We start from the raw sequence: 23,739 nt of genomic DNA on the forward strand, positions 1-23,739 counted from the left end.
AACAAATATGTACTGAAGGCCTACTGTGTGCCAGGCACTAGTTTAGGCTTTGGAAGACAGTGGGAAACAAAACAGACACAACTCCTGTCTTTACAGTGTTAATATTCTCATGAAGATTGTTGGAAAGATTGGCTATTAATGTAATTAGCATCCTGTAAGTTGCAAAGTGCTTTTTAAACCCAAGGCTCTTAAATGGTAGACTGCTTTCTTGGTTCTATCTCCACCACCTGGTAGGTTCTAATAAATGATCTGAGTAGTCACAAAGGCATCAACACTACCCCTTGTGACCACAAGAGGTCCTCCACGGTCAACCCCAACACAGATCCATTCTATTTATTATATTCATTCACTCCAGTGTAATTTCCCAAAAGTAACTTAAGAAAAGTGGTTATCTTAAATAAAATGTATTCTATGAAACCCTAAGGTACTATTCACAAGAGATTAATTATATTAACCTAGGTATCACATACCGTGCACCAAGAATTGTGGTATCCCTGGATGAATACCAAAAATTAAGAAATACTATATAGTAATGCTTCATCACAGCAGCCTCACTAAACAAACCACTTTACCACCATACATACTTACTTTAAGATAAATCAATGTCTGCATCATTTTTAATGACTACATGGTATTCTCTTTTATGGTTATACCAATATTAGTATGTGCTATAGTTAACAAACTTATCGCTCGCTAAATCTTTGTTATTATTATTTCTTCAAGATCAAGTCTTGGGTTTTTCTACAAGAAAAACACTATCTATCTATAGGAAAACAGCTTAAATTTAATAAAATGTGTCTATTTTCAGATTTACTGGCAATTGTTTTTTGATGTTTTCCTAATATTACCCCAAATTTCACCAACTCATGAATTTAAAATTTTACACACACATGTTCCCCACAAATAGGAAAACAAAATAAAAATTCTGCCTAAGTGGCATTTTTCTGTTTTCTTTTTTGAAACATCACAGGAAATACATATTGAACTGCTTTATAACTTTATAATTCTTTATAATTGCTCAGATTATGAATATACAAAAATGTGAATATTTCAAGACTCTTCTCACTGTGTCTCAGTGTGAAATCAAAATAGAATTACAGGAACTAGAAATTCTTACTGTTAGGAGCCTCCCATGAACCCAAGACTGGTGTCATTTATAGAACTGTGCTTTATTCATTTTTTTTTTTTTAAGGTTTTACTTATCTGACACAGAGAGAGGCAGAGACACAGGCAGAGAGAGAAGCAGGCTCCACACTGAGCAGGGAGCCTGATGCAGGACTGGATCCTGGACCGCGCACAGGTCATGACCTGAGCCAAAAGCAGACGCTTAACTGACTGAGCCCCCAGGCACCCCAGAACTGTGCTTCAGTAATTGATAAATTATTTCTATTATCTCACCAATTCTTAAATATGGGTCTGACTGAGACAAACTTCTAGCAGATACAACAACTTAGGAAACAAATATTGCTATTTAATGGCAGAGTCTTACAATCTCCTGGGAGCAGGAAAGGGAATTCCACAAAGATGAAAAGGGCAGTTTAACAATAAAATTAAAACTATTCTCAAATTATGAATGCTTTATATATGCAATTTCTCACACGAACCGAGGGATCAGAATGCATTCACAACACACACAAAAAAAGCACACTGAGAACTTGGTGCATATGTTTGTTTTAATACTTGAGAAAATATAAGCTAAAACCTGATACAAACACTGCAGCACAAGAAAAGAATACACACAGATTTGGATTCCAATGGAGTCAGTATGTGAACCTGGAAGCACAAATGTATCAAAACAACCTGTCATTGAAGACTTTTAAAGAAGTAATAGATTTTTAAATCAAGTGAAGGTTAATAGGTTACAGAAGGAACAGTAATTTTCTCTCAAAACATTTCCCTCATCCATTAAGAATTGTAAACTCTGTGTGGAGAGGAAAGTTAGAGATAGGTATTTTTTCTTTTTTTTTTTTTTTTTTTTTTTTTGAGATAGGTATTTTGAAGACACAAGTCTTGAACACCTGCTGGAAGCCCAAACAATAATAATCAGCATTTCATTTTCCTCCGAAGGTCAGTTTGGTTTACCAGTCATGGTCACAAATTACAGAAAGGAAAAATAAAAACTCATCCCCTTCTTTTTTGAAAATACATGTTATTTCTTCTGCTTTAGTCATTTAAGCTTCATATTCATTTTGTTAAATATAAAACATGAAAAATCTTTTAAACTTTGCACTCTAAGAAGAAATGGAAACTTCTCTCCAACATCAACGGTGTATTTTAAAAATTGTGAAAATGATTAGAAACACCAGCTCTTTAAGACCATTTCAAAATATATTTGAAGAAAGTGTCTTTGAAGCTGTTGTTTATTTTTTAAAATCTTTATCTTGGAAGGGTAAGCTACCTATAAGAAAAAATTCATTCAACATGAATATAATTCGAGATAATTCCTTTCTGATGAAGAATAGGGCCATCTATAAATTAACTTCCAATTTTCAAAAAAAAACAAAAAAACAAAAAACAAAAACAGAAACAAAAAACCAATGCTGAATTTGTGCCAGATGCCTGTGGGATACTTTTACTCATGATTACTCTCAACACAAAAGTTACTGTTTACACATTGTAAAATCTACTTCATTTCATAGATTGGAAATATGTTTTTTAAGTTCTAGAAATTACTGGTAACAGAAGCAGTGTTTGATCATTAGGAAGGAAGAAATTCCTTCTTGAAGGTCAGATTTGTCCTCTTTGAAAGATGCATTACATATTTCTGATCACTAAAAACATAAAACTTACAGCACTTCTTGAATGATTTCACTTTCCAAAGATGTAGGTTTTCTCTCAATGCCCAGAGCAGTAGAACTAAACCAAATAGTTGGTGACTGTCTCTTGTAAGAAAAGAATCTACTATTCCAAAAACTAGCCTGCATATATCTGATTTTAACTGTATTCCTCAGACAAAAGAGCATTTCATTTTATACAAAGTTTTCTTGCTTTATAATCTATAGAATGTTAGTAGTCACCTTAAGATGCTTATCTTATAATTGCACATTTGTGTACACGATTATTTTTCTTTAGAAAATACATTTTAGTTCAAAATAGGGAAACACAAAGTTTAATATTGAATATAATAACCTATGATAACTGATAATACTGTGAAGTTATTAAACACACCCCTAAGACTTCTGAAAGTACATTAATAATTTCTTAAATAGCCACAATCCCTTAAAAAAACAAATTATTTACAAATACCTTGGAGCAGTGGAGCCTATGCAGTCATTACATGATGTGGGTATGTTCCTTGGAGAACCTCCCTATGGAGCAGAAAACACTAGATATATACTGTCCACTTGCCTTTGAAAAACTGAAGGCAGCATGACTTTATTAAAGAAAATTAATGTGATTGGAAGGATCTAATTAAAACTGGCATTGTGCTATCTAAAGAAAAATAACAATCACATGATAGAACTTTTATATAGCACCGCCACAAGTCTTTAATAAGACCTTATTTTTAAGATTGTTAACACATAATTCTGATGCTAACACATTTTTTCAGTTAAAAATTCATATCTGCACTCATAGGAAAACAATATTAAAAATATTTGCAATATGCTGAAAGTTACTGGGTCAGTTTTCCCTTTCACATTGCACAGCATCCATCTAAAATATAAGATGTACATTTTTATATAGAGATATAATAATATATAAAAAGTCTCACTTTTTAACCAAATTTCAGTTTATATTTCAATATCTTGCACTTTTTTTTAACCAAAAATATTTAATTTTTTTACCAAAAATATAACAAAATATTACCTATGTTAATATATATTAAAGCCAGTCGAAAATCAGTTCCCTCTGATTTGGAAAGTTTAAAAAATTTTAAGCAGCAGGATTCTATCCACCCTAGAGTAACGTCGAGCTAATGAGCAGCAGCCACTGGTACTTAGTATTGTTCAATCAGAGGATCCTGATCCAAATATTAAATCAGGTGCCTTTTGTCAGATGAGTGCCAAACCATTGCCATTCTACTAAAATGCAATAACCAATATTAAGAACACCACCGTTGCTATGAGCCGGTATGTAACCTCCATGTTTAATAAGTATTCAAAAATATAGCACCTGTAATCCTAAATCCAGTAGTGTTAGTGAAGTCTACACTTCCCTCACAGGGCAGCTGTTAACCAAGGTGCTAGATACTGAGAATCATACAAATGTCTATTATTAATAAGAACCTCATGGCGATTTTACAACTGTCCACTGCAAAAGGGTAAGTCTGCTGAATTCAGGAACGTGCACTCCGATGCGCCCTGGACCCCCAACCCCAGCCCCGGCCCCATCCTCATCCGCAGCCCCATTCCCAGCTCCATCCCCAGCCCAGTCCCAGTCCCATCTCCATCCCTGGCCAGGCCAGCCAGGCCCCATCCCCAGCTCCATCCCCAGGCCAGCCCCAGCTCATCCCAGTCCATCCCAGCTCCATCCCAGTCCCATCCCCATCCCCATCCCTGTCACAGCCAGCAGGGGCCCAGCCCCAGCCCCAGCCCCAATCCCCCTCCTTACTGCCTTAAATCTGAACGGATTTGGTCAAACACCAACAGGAGAAAGTTTTAGGCTGTGTGCTACCATTCCACGCTCTTCCTCTCCTGGGTTCTTAAAATGACACACACAGCATTTACTTTCTAGGCTTCTTGCTTCCAGTCATGACAAAATAATGGTCGTCGTCTTCCTTCTTTGCAGTAGGTTTCTTACCCGCGCTGGTGCTGGCGGCTTCCTTGCGGGGTGCGGGCGGTGCCCGGGTTGCCGCCGGGCCTCCTCCCCGTCCCCGTCCCTGTCCCCGTCCCGGAGGCCCTGGGGCAGGAGGCTGGCCCCCGGCCGCCCCCCGCACCGCCCCCCGCGCTGTCGGGCTCTGGGCCGACGCCTGGGGAAGGCTCACGAGGGACAGCGGGGCGCGGCCGGGGGGCCGGGGCCAGCCGGGGCTGGGGCCTCTCTTCGGGGACGTGCTTTGGCCGGGAGGCTGTTTTTTGGCCCCTGGAACCACGGCCTTGCCTTCTGAGTCCTGCGCGGCCTTTGCGGCTGCGGCCGAGGGAGCCGAGGGAGCGGCGCGGGGGGCTCCGGCAGGGGGCGGGCACCGTGGCCCTGGACGGGGCGCGGTGCTTTTGGGGCCGGATTTTGTCATTTTTGCAGGGGGGCGGAGAGCGGGGGAAGGCCTCGGCCTTAGGTGCGTATCTGCTCTCCGCGGCTCTGGACGCTTGCACGAGGCTGAGGGTGCAGCGGCCGGACACTCGGGACCCACCCGGGCGCGGACCGCAGCGGGTTTCAAAGGCTTCGGTTCGGTTTTGCCCGCAGGCTGGCTGGGCAGGAGCGCCGTGGCCGGCAGGCGGGCGGGCCTCGGGGCGGGAAGGAGCTGGGCCTCGGGGGCGCTGGGGGGGGCCCCTCTTCCCAGTGGCCGAGGTTCACGCGCCGAGCCCCCGGGGGCAGCCGCTGCAGAAGTGCTTGCACCCGCCGCACTGCCGGAAGGAGCCTGTGGTTTCTTCGCTGCGCCTTTCGAAGATTTGAGCTTAAGATGAGAAGAGCCCAGATCCCCTCCGTTCAGGGGAGCCGCGGGCAGCAACCCACCTGGCGGACGCACCTGCTTCTCTTTGCTCCTTGCAACACCAACTGGCGGGCCGGGCTTTGATTTTTGTTTCTGAAACATGCTGACTGCCGACAAAGGATTCATGTCAGGTGGCTGAGGTGTTCTGGCAGACGAATCGGGTACGCTTTCATTAGAAACTCCTTTTTGAAAGGCTAGGATTTTTTGTTCTAGTGTAGCAAACTGTAATATTCGACAGGGATCATATTTAAGCAAAAATCCTTGCAGAGTATCCCAGCCACCACCAACACGGACCATAACATGTTTTCCGTGGAGCATCTTTTCCCCCAAAAGAAAGTAGAAAAAAAAAAATTGTAAGGTTCACAATTGCAATTCATTGGCAGTCACAATTTGTGGTGTCGATGATGATCTATGAAATTCAGAGAATTTACCAGAAGCTTCACTGTAAGTTGACAGTCTGTTTCTTATATTATTAAAATAATCAATTGAATTCATTGAATCATGCAACTAAATACAGGTCCTCTAATTTGTAAGGAAAATTTTTGCACATTAAGCAGCATCCTAAAAATCCAAATTACAAATATACAAAACTGCAAGGGTTGTATTGTTCAATAAGGAGGGACGAAAGACAGAGGGAAGAAGAGAAGGAAAATGAGGACTTACAGAAAATGTGCCTCATAATAAACAAAAAAACAATTAACGGAAGATAAAACAACTAAAACTTGCACTTTACAACTTAATAAATTACTTTCATATATACTTTAGCAGTTTACCCTTTCAAAAAGCCTTGAATGATTTATGGTTTAGTTCTTCTCTGCAGACAAGAAAACTATGGCTCTGTGAGATGGAGGAAATTTGTGTCAGATCATACAGCTTTGGCCTGGGCTTTTGTGCAGACAGGATGCATCCTGGGTCTGCCCACACAGTTTCAGCTAATGTTTAGGTCCCCTAACCATTCGGTAGGCAAATCTGAACCATCGTATGAGATTGCCTTGCAAATTTTAACTCTGAATCCCATGCTCTGTGCACCATCCTTATATCAGACTGCCTTAAAAAAAGAGAAAGCTAATTAAGAAAACAGAAAGTGCTTGAAAGTGTTTCTATGTGAGTTGAGTGAAGTGTGGGGAGGTAATGATACTATATTAAATTAAAAAACACAGGATGGTGAAATTACACTTTTAAATATCTTTAGGTATATTCCCAAATTGAGAAAGAAAGGGCTCTTGTATCAGACGTGGACAGAATGCCGAACAGGTGAAACTTCAGTCTCTCCACCAATAAAGGGGACAGTCAATCAACTGCAGGTCGCAGATGGGACACAGGAAGGAAATGAATATGTACAACGGGATACTGGTATATTCACTGATGCTGTGTCAATGAAAAAAAGGTTTTATGCTTAAGACCCAATCTATATATTATTATAAACTGCAATGTTTCTACCTCCTTTTTTTTATTACTGATATTTCATCTTATGCTTTCATTAGAAACTCCTTTTTGAAAGGCTTGTCCTTTTTGAAAGACAGTTGGACCATTTATTTCCATCACTTCTTGTGATGGAAAATTATGCCTTTTTTAGAAAATTTGAAAAATGGAATAAATTACCTGAGGTATATAAAGATTTTCATTCCCCCACAATTATATTCAATGTCTGAATAGTCTTAGCTATCCTATCCCAGTTAGTAGTCTATTGTGTTAAAGGTGTCTGCCCAAGCTCATTATCTACTCCTGAAAGCAAGTATTCCATATTTTTCCTGTGCAGTAAAATGCTTCCATTAATAACACTATTCCAATTTTTTAAAAATCAAAGGAGAAGCAAAAGGGAATTTGGTAAAACAAGCTGTATGTAAATAGGATGTAAATGATGGACTTACTCTTATAAAGAGTATTTTATCCCCAAGTCGGTACCGCCCTTCAGATAAGTACTCAATAGAGAATCGATGGGAACAGCTACAAGGAGGGTCTTCAGCAATATGTTTAACCTAAGATTAAAAGTAAACAAAATTTAGTGCTTGTGACAAAAAATATTTTATTTAATGTTAAAATGCAAGGTCATTTGATAGATGGGAAAATCAAACTCAAAGATAAAAATGTAAAGACAGTGGACCATTTATTTCCTTTACTTGTTGACAAATATTGAGATTAGGATTTTTTTTTTTTTTTTAAGTAATCTCTACACCCAATATGGGGCCTGAACTCATGACACTAAGATCAAAAGTCACATGCTCCACGGACTGAGCCAGTCAGGCTCCCTGACAGATACTGAGATTAGACATGAACTAATCTGATGAAAGCTGCCAGTGACAAAGTCTTTTTTTTTTTCCTTTTTAAAAGTAGGCTCCACATCTGACACAGGGCTCAAACTCAGGACCCTGAGATCAAGAGCCACATGCTCTACTGACTGAGCCAGCCACGCGCCCCTGTGATGAAGTCTTGAGATTCCCTCTCTCCTTCTCTTCCCTCTTCTCTTCTCTCTCTCTCTCCTCCTTGTCTCTCTGCCTAAGTGCAAGCAGATCCTAGTGTATTCACTGACTGCTGGAGGTCTGGAATGTGTACAACAGTGAAGTTGATTCACAACACACTCAGTAAGTCATAGGAAGCTTGTGAGTTCACTAGTCAGTCAGTTTGAATTGTTTTATGCCCTGGATTAAAATACCTGTGTCAAATCAAAGATAGGCCAGTTGGATAAAGCTTAAGCAGGAATCTCACTTGTCCCTTAACACGATGCTAAACTAACATTGGAGGGGAATGTCTAGATTGTTCCAAGATTACTGTTAAAATAAGCAGATGTGTATACATATCTATTCATCCAAGACTGGGTGAAATTCCAAAGAATTTGATTCAAGAGGCACTTTTCTAAAAGTGATCGCTTTTTTCAACAGTCTGCTAAGGAAATGAGAATCGGGGAGAAATCCCTACTTCTAACCCTTGAGGAGCTTAAGAGAATTTTTAAATGCAGTAAATATCTGAAAACTGGAGTGTAAAAAACAATTCAGGAATTCTGTATTTAAAACATGGAAATTATAATAAGTTGATTTAAAAAATAAAAATATTTGTTGAGATTTGATTGAAAAAAAAGTTTGATATCAGTCACCATGCTAAATATTTTGTTTTCCTAAGATTAAATTTTTGAAAAAGCAAGGCCATGAATATCTTCCTCAATTATCTATCACACAGAGTATACCTAAATAAACTCACTTCATTGAACCATGACATTCAACCAAAGTATCTTCAGATAGGCCCAATCTAGCTGACCACTAACAGAAATGTATGATCGTCTTCATTATCTACCCAAAATGAAGAGCCACAGATGGAGTCAAAACGGTCTGATCACAAGGGTGCACAATTTATCTCCCTCATTCATTTAACAAAATAATACAATCATAAATAGACTGATTTTCATAAGCCATTGAATTAAGTTTACCTCGTTCATAACCTGGTATTCATGAACACATATGGCACCTGCATTAAATGGCTAAAAATTAACTGAATGTGAGTAAAGAATTTACAATTATTAGAACCAATTACACATTACCAGAGTAATCTGAAAGGAGGTATTTTTTTTACTCACTACTTTCTTTTAAAGATTTTTTTTTTTTTTAATTTATGATAGTCACACAGAGAGAGAGAGGCAGAGACATAGGCAGAAGGAGAAGCAGGCTCCATGCACCGGGAGCCCAACGTGGGACTCGATCCCGGGTCTCCAGGATCGCGCCCTGGGCCAAAGGCAGGTGCTTTTAACCGCTGCGTCACCCAGGGATCCCTCTTTTAAAGATTTTTAAAATTTACTTATGTATCTATCTAGTTATTTGACAGAGAGAGAGCACATGCACAAGCAGGCAGAGCGGCAGGCAGAGCAAGAGGGAGGCGCAGACTCTCTGCTAAGCAGGGAGCCCGACACGGGGCTCAATCTCAGGACCCCAGGATCCTGACCTGAGCTGAAGGCAGACGCTTAACTGCCTGAGCCACTCAGAGGCCCCTCAGTCACTACTTTCAATCAATGGAAGTTTTGTAACATACAGAAGTATAGCTGAATACAACACTCTAAGTAGTGAATCAGTTGATAATTGTTCCTTACTCTAAACATGACCCCAAGATCTCTGTAGATCACATACGTGTAGCTGGACACTGAATGATTCATGTAGCACATATGTGTCTAAAGAAATGTGTTCTTTTTGAATGTTCATGAGAATGAAGACATGAAGTCACTTGCTTTCTTTGTTTAAAATATCCAGACACCACTTACATTCAGCAGTAAAAATTAGCATTGACCCACAATCTAAATAAAGGGGTAAGCCTAAAAGAAATAAAAGCTATGGATAAAAAGTATCCTCTTCTGGTTTTATTTACCGCATACTTAACATTAAAATACTAAAAGAAATAGCTTAAAGAAATAAAAATCATCTAAAAAGGCATTCCCCTACAATCATTTTCATTCTCCTTTTTTCTTATAGCTCATCTATATACACATACTTTTAATAAAATATTTTTCTTGTTGCCATATAGTCTTCATAATGATCACATATAGTGATTATTCTGTTAAGATAATGGATCCTAATTCACCTAGCCATGTTCTATTTGAGGTTATTTACATTGCTTCCAATTTTTCACCATTTATAATAGCCCAATAAATACTTTCATTCACTCTACTTTTTTATCCCCCTTCAATTATGGTAAAAAATGAAAGAGGAACATTTTTGTGATTATTGATATCTATTTGTTAACCTGTTTTTCAAAAGGTTACAGCATTTTCCATCACAGACAGCAGTCCCTAAGTACAGTTTTACCAGAATCTACCACCACCAGGTTTCATAACTTATTTATTTATTGTTTAAAGATTTTATTTAAAAAAAAAAGATTTTATTTATTTGTTCATGAGAGACACACACAGACAGAGAGAGAGAGAGAGGAAGAGACACAGGAAGAGGGAGAAGCAGGCTCCACACAGGGAGCCCAACATGGGACTCGATCCTGGGTCTTCAGGATCAGGCCCCGGGTTGAAGGCTGCACCAAACCACTGAGCCACCCGGGCTGCCCAGGTTTCATAATTAAACAAAAATTTTACTAATGAGGCAAATTGTGTTCTTAATTCCTTAGTTCTCAGCAAGTCTCAACACTATGTTTTCCTCGTGTGAATAACAGTCCTTGCGCATTTACCTTCCGGAAATGCTTTTCTAACCAAACTGTGCATGATCTTTATATAACAGAGAAATTAATACAATGTATTTCCTATTCAATAAAAAAATATTTTACCAATGTTTTCTTCTTAATTATCATTATTTTAAGTTACATGAGATTTAAAATTAAGTTTTATTTTAAATTTTTTCTTTTTCACTGTGTCACATACTAACACTGACAGTCATTATATAAATCAATAATATAATGTAGGTAAATATATTTTGGCCTGGTAAAGAATATTCAAGCTGACATTTTAATCTGTCTTGCAAGGATATCCAAATCTTTTACTATATAGACTTTTATTATGTTAAAACAATCAAAGCAATACTTTCTAAATATTTAACAGTAATAACATTTCTTTTTTAATTATTTTTTAATTTTTTTTTAAAGATTCATTTATTTATTCACGAGAGACACAGAGAGGGAGAGGCAGAGACATAGGCAAAGGGAGAAGCAGGCTCCTTGCAGGGAGCCTGATGCGGGACTTGATCCCAGATTTGTTATTTCTTTTTTTTTTTTTAAAGATTTTATTTATTTATTCATGAGAGACACATAGAGAAGCAGAGACACAGGCAGAGAGAGAAGCAGGCGCCCTGCAGGATCCCGATGCAGGACTCAATCTAAGACCCCAGGATCACAACCTGAGCCGGAGGCAGATGCTCAAACACTGAGCCACCCAAGTGCCCCTGACTTCTTGTTATTTCTTAAATAATTTTATACATTAAGCACTTTCATAAAATACAACAGTCTGAAAAAAGACCATAATTGTAAGCAGCAGTGGAAGAAGAAAACATATACTACTTAGTTCACCTTCATCACTTATTGGATTGTAGTCACCATAGAAGACACAGCCTGAGCAACCACAACTCTACTAACCTCTACCTAATGATGAACAGGTAAAGTGAAAAGACTTTCCAGTTCAGACCCATCATCTAAAGTCTGCATTCCTGTGAGGGGAATATTCACAAAAAACCCCATCAATTTGCTCTTACAACTTTTCTTCCTGGTATATTCTCCAAGTGTCAGTGTACCATTTACTTAGAAACCTTGAAAACCACCCTAGGTTTTCTCCCTCCCTTTCAGAATCAGGATTCTTCAATTCTACCTCTGAAATATGTCCTATTTTTGTTCCTTTTGCTTCACCTTCACCACTGCCGCTTGAGTGCAGGTTCTTGGCATCTTACACCTGGATTATTACAATAAAACCAATATAACCTCTACATGACCATGAAAGTAATCCTTATAATTTGCAGATCAGATTATAACACTACCATGTTTTAAAAAAGAATCAATGAATTCTTATGGCCTACAGTACCCTTCATGATGGATTCCAACCTGTTTGCCTCCCCACTCCCCAACTACATATCCATTTCTCATCATATACAAACAACAAATCATCTTTAATATATCGTGTCCTAAACTCACCAGGGAGTAGAAATTAGTATTGGTGTATGTTCTAAATAAGAAACACTTTCTTTTAAACATAACATCACCTGTGGCAAGCTATAAGACTGACACATCACAGTTGAGAGAAAATAGAGCAATTACTTACGGCCTCATGTAACTCTTCATGTTGACAGCATGATTTCGGAATGCTGATGGAATCTTCAGGCCCAGAAGTATTAAGTAAGGTCTCTTCCAGTTCAATTTCTTTCTCAAGTTTTACTAATACTGGTGGCTCAACCCCATATCTGAAAACCAAACAGGATATTTCATTATTCAAGAAAAGTATGACCCATTCACTCCCATGCATATCATGATAGGTTATATCTTATTTAAAAAGTGGAGTCTATATGACTCCCCTCTACCAATTGTTTCACTGGAACATCTGGAAATGCTTTTTAACGTCCCACAGCCTACCAAAAATTCAGGATATAATCTTCACATTATATCATATATTGGGATCACTAGAAGCTCCCAATATTCAACCAGGAATCCTGAAAGTAAGTCACCTTTAAAGTCAGCTTGAGAGTAAAGATGGGGCTGAGCCAGGTATGGGGGACGCTATGCCTCAAACTTCTTATCAAATTCTCTTTGGGTCCAGAGGATTTGCCTTGCTTTGAACTGCTAAGAGTTTTACATGCTCTTACCCTATTCGTAGTCTAAAAAATTTAACTAACCACTTTTTACAGTTTAATACTAAATGAAGGCAAGGTATATGGGTGAGCAGATGTTGACATGACAGCTCACACAAACAGAACAAATTTAATAAAAAAAAAAACAAAAAGAAAGAAAAAATAGGAAATTATTTTATTTCAACCAAGAATTATTTTATTTATAGAAAATAGTGTTCTGGGATCCCTGGGTGGCGCAGCGGTTTGGCGCCTGCCTTTGGCCCAGGGCGCGATCCTGGAGACCCGGGATCGAATCCCACGTCGGGCTCCCGGTGCATGGAGCCTGCTTCTCCCTCTGCCTATGTCTCTGCCTCTCTCTCTAGCTCTGTCTCTGTGTGACTATCGTAAATAAATAAATAAATAAATAAATAAATAAATAAATAAATAAATAAATAAATAAAAAAAGAAAATAGTGTTCTATCTAAAACAAGGTAGCTTTTCACTGAGGAGGGCACTTGATGGGATGAGCACTGGATGTTATACTATATATTGGCAAACTGAACTTCAATAAAAATATAAAATAAAATAAAATAAAATAAATAAAATAAAATAAAATAAAATAAAATAAAATAAAATAAAATAAAAGTAAAATAAGGTAGCTTTTAAAAAATTAATGACATTGAAATTCTGACATAATGTGGAATACACACCTCGACACAATTCGACCAATTTCAAGAAGACAAAGATACACCTGTCTTGGGTCTTTGTGTAAAACTGTGAAAAAATAAGATCACATATTTTAAAGAGCAAAATTAAATAGGGAAATATATTTCTGGCATGGAAGAAGTAAAAGGGAAGAATAATGAAGATGGTAGGTTTACTTGTTTGGAGACTTAGAAAAGACATTTTCTCTACATATTATCACCATCTATACATTTTTAAAAAACTAGCTAGTAAGAGGATGAAAACTTACCATGTACCCTAATTTGTAGCATTTTAAGTCTAAAAAACTAAGGGCTTAGAAACATTATTCTATTTCAGACTTCTCAACAGGAGATATTGTTTGAAGAGATATATCACCTCAATTTTATTCTACACTATCTTTAGCTTAGGACTTTGTGTTAATGGCCTTCTCAAACTTTTCAAAAAGAGAAAAGGAGGGGCATTCTTAACACATTCTATGAGGTCAATATTACCCTGACACCAAAGCCAAACAAATATATCACAAATAAACTAAAGATTAATTAATATCCTTTATGAATATAGATGTAAAAATCTTCAACGTTATACTTGCAATGAATCCAACAGCAAGTGAGATTTATCCCAAGAATGCAAGGTTGGTTCAACATATGAAAATCAATCAAATAATATGCTAAATTAATAGAATAAATGAAAAGAAACTTACAATTATCTTAGTAGATACAGAAAAAAGCATTTAACAAAATCAAATATCCTTTTCATGTAAAAAAAAAAAGGAAGAATCAACAAACTAGGCATAGAAGGAAATTATAAATCTGAAAATGGATATCTATGAAAAATCCATAGTTAACACCATTAATTCTTAATGGTGAAAGGTTGAGAATCTTCCTGCTAAGACTAGGGAGAGGACAAGGATGTCCACCCTCACCTCTTCTATTCAAAACTGTACTGGAGGTTCTAGGCAGAGCATTTAGGCAAGAAAAACAAATAAAAGGTATCCAGATTGGAAAGGAGGAACAAAAACTATCTCCATTCAGATGACACTGTCCTTTCTATAAAAAAACCCTAAGGAATCGACAATATATATATATATATATATATATATATATATATATATATATATATATTAGAACAAACAAGCAGTTTCGGCAAAGTTGCAGGATATAAGATCAATATACAAAAATCATTTCACTTTACACACCAGCAATAAACAATCTGAAATGTAATTTAAAAAATAATTCAATTTACAATGCTTCAAGAAGAATAAAGTACTTAGGAATAAATTTAATCAAAGAAATTTATGACTTGTATCCTGAAAACTACAAAATATTGTTGAATGAAATTAAGGAAGAGACAGATAAGTGGAAAGACATCTTGTGTTTTCATTTCATTTATTGAGGCACCTGGGGGGCTCAGTAGTTGAGCATCTGCCTTGGGCTCTGGTGGTGATCCCGGGGTCCTGGGATTGAGTCCCACATCAGGCTCCCCACAGGGAGACTGCTTCTCCCTCTGCCTGTGTCTCTGCCCCCCTCTCTCTCTCTGTCTTTCATGAATAAATAAATAAATAATCTTTTTAAATAAACAAATAAAATAAAAATTTCATTTATTTATTTACTTGAGAGAGAGAGAGAACATTTGTGCTCAAGTAGGGAGAAAAGCAGAGGGAGAGGGACAAGTGAACTCCACGCTGAGCTTGGTACACTGATGCAGGCTTGACCCCACAACCCCAAGATCATAACCCAAGCCAAAGTCAAGAGTTGGATGCTTAACTGAGCCATCCAGGTGCCCCAAAGTATAACTCAATTTTTAAAAATGCTATAAATACAACAAAATCTAATATGCTTAACATGGTTAAGTTGGTAGGTTGTGTCCTGTATACTCTAGCACATTTGAAAATTGTTTAATTTTTCTTAAAGGAACCCAAATGCTAATCTAAGGATTCAAACAAAGATCTTAATAAACGTGGAACCTACCATATAGTAGGTGTGAATCATCTACCTTTCTGTTCCTTCCTTAGAGTTAAAAGCTCTAGGAAACTTCCACCCTAACAGAATAATGGTATGTGTGATGAATAGCATGCACACTGACTCTCCCAAAGGATTGATTTATGAATATCATCTATTATATATCCCAAGCACAAAGTATATACTCTTCTCCAAAGCAATAAAAAGGCCTATATTTGACTTTAAAATTCACACCAAAAGGAATCTGTCTTGTAATTTTTATTAAACCTGTTGCTCTAAAACTAGCTTTTAAGCATACTTAGAGCATAGCATTTGTTTTTTTTTAATTGCTTTGATTTCCTAGCAAAATGTAAGAATTTAGAGGCTTATCTCTGAAATCTTTAGAAAATTAAAACATTAGCTCATCGGTTCAATGCCTAGAAATCACGGTTATTGGCAGTGCTTTATCTAGATCTATACTGACCTTCAGGACAGTCAGAAGAGCCTTCTACTGACAACGAGAAATATACAACAATTTTATATCCTTTCAGAAACAATAAGCTGGAAACTAGGGAATTCAAAGCATTTCCTCTTTCCTTTGATCCCTACAACCTGTATATGCAATTAAGTCAACTTCATCATCAATAACAATCAACACACCTGGATTAAAGCAGAGTGCAAGATGGGGAATCAAACAGTAACCCATTACATTTTTTTTTATTGTATATGGGATAGGAATACCCGGAGGCATATCAAATGGGTAGCAGGGGAGCAGCGTGCCTACCCTACATGCAGGCAACAAGGGTGTGCACAGAGAATTTTATTTTATTTTGTTCTGTTTTTAGTTTATTTTCTCAGTTGATGTTAGATATGGAACTATGAACAGATGGTTACCTAATACCCTGAATCTCCGCTTAAGGCAGCAAACTAGTTATTCCTTTTTTCTTTAATTCAGAGAATTTTAAAACAATAATAAAACCACCCCAAAATTCGTTTGTTTTTTATTAGCATCTTGAACTAGCAATTCTAAACAATGTTAGTGATAAAATACTCCTCTGTAGCAGGGTATACTATGACCCCCATGATCTCTGCCCACTCCTGGTAGGCTAGTGCTCATATCAAAACATTATAGGTTCTGTGTGTGTATGTATATACATGCATAAATGCTTTAAGGAAATATATATACACACACATATATAGTAATTGAACACAGCTAGTTTCCACTTTAGTCACTGCACAGATGCTTCTATTGACTTAAAGTAAATAAGACAATATGTCAATAATTCTTCAGTAGAGCATGACTTTTTAAAATTAATTGTCAAAAACATGAATCCATTTAGATAATCAACTTGGCAGCTGCTGTGTACAAGGTAAATCTAAATCCATGAGCATACCTCATTTGACCTTCTGTTATTTCTAGAATTATCCAGTTAAAAAGAAATTACTAGTAATTTAGACTTTGGTAGAGTAATTCTTGATGAAAACATTAATTCGCAAAGCATTAGTCCAGAGCCTTTCCCTGGCCAACTCATTTCGGAATTAAATTGTTTCTAAGGCATTCCAAATATGTAAGATCTTTAACTGTAAATGAAAAGCTTAATATATATGGTTTAGAATCTGATTCTCCAATTGTTATATATATAAAGTATCAATTTTTCTAGGAAAATGAGATACGGCATTTGAATCCTTATTTGGGGAAAAAAATTAGATGTGAGACATACAAAAATACCCTAACAAACATTAAACACAATGATGACAACAACACTTACCTAAACCTTCAGATTCAAAGAGGTAAGTCTCATCAACCCCAATGTGCCTGCACCAGTGAAGGAAGTTCGCAGTATTGTCTCTAGCAAAGAATGAACCTGAAGCAGCATCTTTCTTACAGGGCACTTTTCTCATTGGAAAATTCTGGAAAAGATGAAAGGATAATTTTAAAAATGCCTATTGAAGATATTTTCATTAGATATCCTTTTTAATATTACTAAATAAATGTTTGGTACCTTGAATGTAACTACAAACATACATTAAGAGGAAAAGATATCTTCAAAATTATTTTATTTTACTTTAAGTATATTCCAGAAAATGATTCCTAGGAAATCAATCTAGTCAAAATCTAGTCAAGATCAAACATCTCTAACCTCTTTCTGCTTAAAATAACACAAGTCTTAAATAAAAAATGACAGTTTAATAATTCTAAAGCACACCTCTACATATCTCTCTACATACAGTTCAATACAAACACAAAATTACTGCTATGCTAAAGGTTAATGGACACACTCATTTTTGTTCACTTTCTTATTTGTAGATTCATAAATGTGGTTCTGAGTTTCTTGAGGAGACTATCAAATAAGGAAGTAGTAGTCCATTCTTAATTCAAGTTCTTTGAAAACTGACAGTCTTTTTAGACAATCCTAATTTTTTATCTAGACCAAGAATAGTTAACCTGCTGAGGCAGAGAGGTTTTACTTATGTTTTAAATTTCTACTTGAAAAAGCAATTTATGCATAAGATTTAAAAAAATGCAATAGGCACAATAGGGTATATGTCTTTCTCCCTCCTCCATCACTCAGTTCCTCTCTCTTCCTAGAAATAACCGCTATTACCAGTTCATTATGTACCCTTCCTGTTGCTGTATTTTCCAGGATTAAAATAGCCTTGTGAGTTTTTCTAATTGTCAACTGAAATCTTCTCACTCACATGTTAGTAACCATCTCTACACACAAGGGTATGCACGTCTTCATCCACAGAACGCTGCACAAACACGCTAGTCCACAATCTGATCTATGTGTGTATGTGTCTTAACAGTCTGTAGGTGTCTTTTGGGGTGAAAAAATAACAAATTAAAGCAGTCATTTCTAGTGAATGGATAATGCATTCCACTCAGTTTAGGTGCCATAATTAATTTTTAATGACTTGTTTATTGAGAAGCATTTAAATTGTTCTTAAATTTTCCTGCACAATGGTATTTGTGAAATTGTGGTTATCTTCTTAGAATAAATCCCTAGGAGAATTATGTTATGTATAGAAATATGTGCTTTACTTTCAATGTGATATGTATCACCCACTGTCTCCCAGAAAGATGATACCATTCCTATTTCTACCAACACTACATGAGTATCCAGGTGTCATGCTCACAGACCCCAAATCTCATCAGTGACCCATGTCTGATGTAAAGACAGGAAACTGCATCTACTTCAAATTATGACTTAAGGGTTAATAGAGGAAAATTGTCTAAAAAAATTATTATTCATGCAATCAAATTATAGAATTTGCCACCAAGACAAAATATGGGGAATCTAAGGATGGTGATGATGATGGTAATAATAATAATAGCAGTAAAAATGATAACTGTGTGCCAGGAACCATCACAAGCTCTTTTCTCATTTAACTTTCACAAGTGAGAGTATTATTCTCAAGAAGAGCTAACTACTTACTAGACATTTACTTACACCAGACACTAAGCTAAATACTATCTGTACATTTAATACTATCTGAAATTCATTTAATTTCACTAAATCCTCACAAATAAGTCTGGCAATGTAAATATTAATACTCCCATTCTGCAAGATTAGGTAAATTATCTAAGGTCTTATATACATAGTTGGATAGAAGATTGCAACCTTTCAGATATGATAAGAAATGTACATTATTAACAAATTAACACGAACCAAGGTATAATATCACCTACTGTCAGGGCACCAGGTGGCTCAGTCAGTTAAGTGTCTGACTCGTGGTTTTGACCTGAAAAACTTTCATCAAGATCATGAAATCGAGCCCCATGTCAGGTTCCATGCTCAGTGTGGAGTCTGCTTCAGATTCTCTCTCCCTCTACCCCCTGCTCATTCTCTCTCAAATAAATAAATAAATAAATAAATAAATAAATAAATAAATAAATAAATAAAATCTTTAAGACCACTTACTGTCAAACATGTTCTTACCTCAAGTTCCTCAGAGTTGTATGCTTTCACCATGTTTTGAAGAACATCAATCAGTTGGCACAATAGCACTCCATTATCAAGTTCTTCCAATAATCTTTCCGCCTTAACCTCAGTACCTAAAAACATACTTCAAAGGTAAGATTCTACTAGAAATGAAAAAAAAATGAAAAAAAAAAAAGATTCTACTAGAAATGGTAAATTCAAACAATATGGTGAAAATTTAATTAAAAGTAATTTGATTATAGCTGAAACATGAGACAAATGTTAGATCAGATTCCAAGTATTCACTCCTGGAAGCAATAGTCTAAACAGATAATGCCAAATTAAGTGAAAGACAACTGAAACAAAAATATCTGTGATGTAGAAGAAAAAAATAAAATGATATTTTATTTCATTTCTTAAAAACCAGAGTGCTTTATATTTCACTATTAACTGTTCAGGTTACGTTTTGATTCACTGCATATTCTTACTGCTTGCACAAGAAAGATTCACCATAAGTAAGATGAACTTTGTTATGATCTTAAAATTAAAGATAACAGCATAACAAACACCTGGAGAATACCAACTTTTCACCTCCAAAATCCTTTCCTTAGAGCACTTATTGTTACATAATAAACTTCTAAAAAATTATCTAAATCATCAAACTGATATGAATTAGAGTGTGCAGTGTTTTTAACTATCTTGGGAAGACCATAGATGAAATTCTGTATTTGAAAGACAGTGTTTTTCTGGGGAGAAAGTTGAGAGCACTCCTAGTCTCTGAGTAAAGAAATATCAAGCCAGATATTCTCCAACCTGACAGTTCCTCCTGGGCTTCACATGCCTTTGTCCCTCAATGCCTCAGAAATAGCAATCATTTCCACTACAATATATATTTCACTCAGAATCTCATGCCTTATATGAGACTATGGGAGGCAGTGCATCAGTAATAGAGATCCCAAATCAGACCTATATACTTAAAAAAAAAGTTTTAATATTCACAATGAAAACGTTGATTATTCAAAGATTACCACTGACTTCTTGTGTTAAGCCTCAAACTTCCTTACTATCCAAGCCCTAAAGTTCGAGGTGAATTGGAGTATCTCCCCAACTAGAATGCAAGCTTGTGAGAACAAGGATATCAAATAATCAAATATTCCATTCACTGGAGTATCCTCAGCCTCTGGAACAATCACTCCTTGACAGAAAGTAAGATTCTCAATAAATATTTACTAAACAAAAAAATATACAGTTTTGAGTATCTTTCCAAGTCTTACCTAATAAACCGGATAGCCAGATTGACAGATCTTCTTGCATGGGCAACAGGGTGGCTTCATGCCTCACAGCTATCCACTCATCATACTGACAAACATCAGCCAAACCTGGCCCGTGTCTGGGGGTTAAAGGACTCCGTGGACTTAGAGGCAGGTCTTCTCCAAACCACACCTAGAGAAAACACCAACCGAATGGATGAGACCTTCTTAAAAGTTAGTATAACCTATACTTACATTTAAATGATGAATTATAGACAACATATAATATACACATGCATAAAACTATAGCAGGTTACAGAAAGTTTATAAAGTAGAAACAAACTATTAATCTAGATACTTGAGACATTTTCGGTATCCAAAACTGCGGTAAATACAAATGGATCCCTAATCAATGAATGGATTCTAAAAAAAAAAAAAAAAAAAAAAAAAAAAAAAAAAAAAAAATGAATGGATTCTACTATCAAACCACAGGATAAAGGTCAACAAATAATATTTTTCCTTCACTTGCTAGCTAAGTTTAATAAGTTATGTGAACCACAGCTTCAGCCTCTCAGCTATAAAATGAGTCATTGTCACCTGCCTTATAAGATACATCTTTGTAGCATCTAGCATTGGGCCTAGTAACAATTGTTGTATAATAGATAAATAAATAAACAAATGCATAAGTGGGATTTTATAACTTTCGAACATAATAACCGTGTTCTCTTAAATTCTATTCTAAATAATTTGGTATGTCATTTGATTTTTGCATGGCCCACAATCTAAGAATGGTTTTTGCATTTTAAAGTGGTTGTCATCTAAGTACCTAAGTAATAGCATCAGTTTTGCGTACTGACCTGCAAAGCTAAATATTTACTACCTGGCAAATCTCTGGGTAAGAATAAAAATTGACAGAAACATACTATCAAACCAAAAATTTTGCAAAATTTTGAAATACAATTAGACATGCTTTAATATAAGGTTATTTAGAGAAAAGACTTTTCACATCTCAATTCAGGACACTTCCTGAATATTCAAGCCCAAGTGATCAGGGATTCTCAAAAGAGACAAGCCTGAAATGGAGGTCAGAGCGTGAGTGAGATGAGAGAGTGTCCACACATGGTGATAGCCCTGTGCACCGTATTCACAGAGGGTATTCACAGAGGAAGATGGGGAAAGATCCCAGTGCTGGGCATCAGAGTCCAAGTCAGCTGAGAAAGCCATCAACTCAGGGAAGGTGTGGCAGCAACAATGGGAGACAGGTTGTATTTGCAGGGATTTATCAAAAGGGAGCCAGATTTCTCACTGCCAAAGAAGTGGAATAAGAGAAAACTAAAATGAATTCTAGAGTGACTTGAAATATCTTTTACCAGAAAGCAAGGAAGGACTCAAAGAATGATAGGGATCAACCAAAAGGACAGAGAAGTAAGCATGAAGGGACTTCTACTGGCTAAATCAAGAGCAACTTGAGCATCAAACAATAATGTAAATGGATTATAACCCATTGAATAGAAAACTATTAATGCATATAGACATAAATACATGAAGAAACTGGGATTTTGAGGAGAAATGAGATTTTTATGTAGTTTCAAAGTGCTTCCCCACAAAATACAAAGAGAAGAAAGAAAAACTTTACAGTAAAATAACCTGACAGACAGCAACTTAATGAGTGACAAAGGTAAACACCATCAATAATGAGACAAATCAAAATCACATTCCATCTGCAAGGATGCAATGAGAAAACACAGTATCCCTCTGTGATATTCCTACCAAAGATGCATAACCTGAATCTAATCATGAGAACACACAGGTAAATCCAAACTGAGGGACATCCTACAAAATAATTAGTCTATACAATTCAAAAGTGTCAAGGTCACTAAAGAGAGCAAAGACACTGTTCTAGAAAGACTAAGGCACAGGACAACTAAATGCAGCATGTAATTCGGAACTGGACATTACGGAGCAATTGACGACACTTGAATGTGGTCTGAGTATTAGGTGGTAGTGCTGTAGCAATGTTAATATCCAGTTCCAATGATTTCATTGCAGTTGTGTAAGATGAAATCCTTATTTGTGAGAAATACACACTAAAGTATTCAGAGGTAATGGGGCATTAGACTGGCAACCCACTCTCAAATGGTTCAGGAAACAAATATGTCTGTTCTTGCGATTACTTTAAAATACAGGATTTTTTAAAAAAGATTTTTTTTATTTTTTTATGATAGAGAGAGAGAGAGAGAGAGAGAGAGAGAGAGAGGCAAAGACACAGGCAGAGGGATAAGCAGGCTCCATGCCAGGAGCCCGATGCAGGACTCGATCCCGGGACTCCAGGATCGTGCCCTGGGCCAAAGGCAGGCGCTAAAATGCTGGGCCACCCAGGGATTCCCTAAAATAAAGGATTTTTTTAAAAAAGAGATATGAGGATAGGTAATACCAAGTGAATCTAGTTCCTTCTTGATTTTAAATGTAGATCATTTTCCCTCTAAAATCTATTATACATACTGAGGTATACTGAAGGCAAGTCTTACAACACCAAATCAAAATCCATAACACCATTGTTAAATTAGGCAAACTCTCAAGAAAAAGAAAAAATGGAAGAAGGTGCTGCTTTCAAGTTTTCTGATGAGAAACAAACACATTTTAAAAATCCCAAGGCAAAAAAAGAACACGAATACACCACAAGAGGCAAGAAGGAATAGTGAAATTCAATAAAAATATCCAAAGTTGGGAAGCCTGGGTGGCTCAGCAGTTTAGTGCCGCCTTCGGCCCAGAATGTGATCCTGGAGACCTGGGATCGAGTCCCATGTCGGGCTCACTGCATGGAACCTGCTTCTCCCTCTGCCTGCGTCTCTGCCTCTCTCTCTCTCTCTGTCTCTCATGAATAAATAAAATCTTAAAAAAAAAAGTCTCCAAAGTTTAGAAAACAACAACAACAACAACACATAACTTATTTGAGGGCCATTATTTCAGGAGCTAAGGGTAGAGACTGAGGAATGAACCCCTAAATATATAGATATCTTAGAAAGTTTCAGGAAAAAGACAACATATCTTTCTTATTTATTCCTCTGAGTTCTCTTAAAATTATTTCAAATGGACTATAGCAAAAATTAC

General features: G+C 36.6%; 1 protein-coding gene across 6 annotated transcripts in view; it reads right to left on the reverse strand.

Moving 5' to 3' along the window:
* Positions 1–4,533: 4,533 nt before the first annotated feature.
* GAS2L3 (growth arrest specific 2 like 3) overlaps positions 4,534–23,739 on the reverse strand; it is a 39,234-nt gene continuing 20,028 nt past the window's right edge. For all 6 annotated transcript variants that reach the window (XM_055336647.1, XM_055336643.1, XM_055336644.1 and 3 more), the window contains 7 exons: positions 20,653–20,821; positions 19,397–19,512; positions 17,225–17,366; positions 13,524–13,587; positions 12,312–12,450; positions 7,456–7,563; positions 4,534–5,902 (listed from right to left, as the gene is read on the reverse strand). In XM_055336647.1, coding sequence (XP_055192622.1) covers positions 4,664–5,902; positions 7,456–7,563; positions 12,312–12,450; positions 13,524–13,587; positions 17,225–17,366; positions 19,397–19,512; positions 20,653–20,821 — 1,977 coding nt within the window. In that variant the 3' untranslated portion in view covers positions 4,534–4,663. The remainder of the gene's footprint in view (positions 5,903–7,455; positions 7,564–12,311; positions 12,451–13,523; positions 13,588–17,224; positions 17,367–19,396; positions 19,513–20,652; positions 20,822–23,739) is intronic.

Source organism: Nyctereutes procyonoides, unplaced genomic scaffold, assembly GCF_905146905.1.
Source record: "Nyctereutes procyonoides isolate TBG_1078 unplaced genomic scaffold, NYPRO_anot_genome, whole genome shotgun sequence".
In the NCBI taxonomy this organism is placed as follows: domain Eukaryota; kingdom Metazoa; phylum Chordata; class Mammalia; order Carnivora; family Canidae; genus Nyctereutes; species Nyctereutes procyonoides.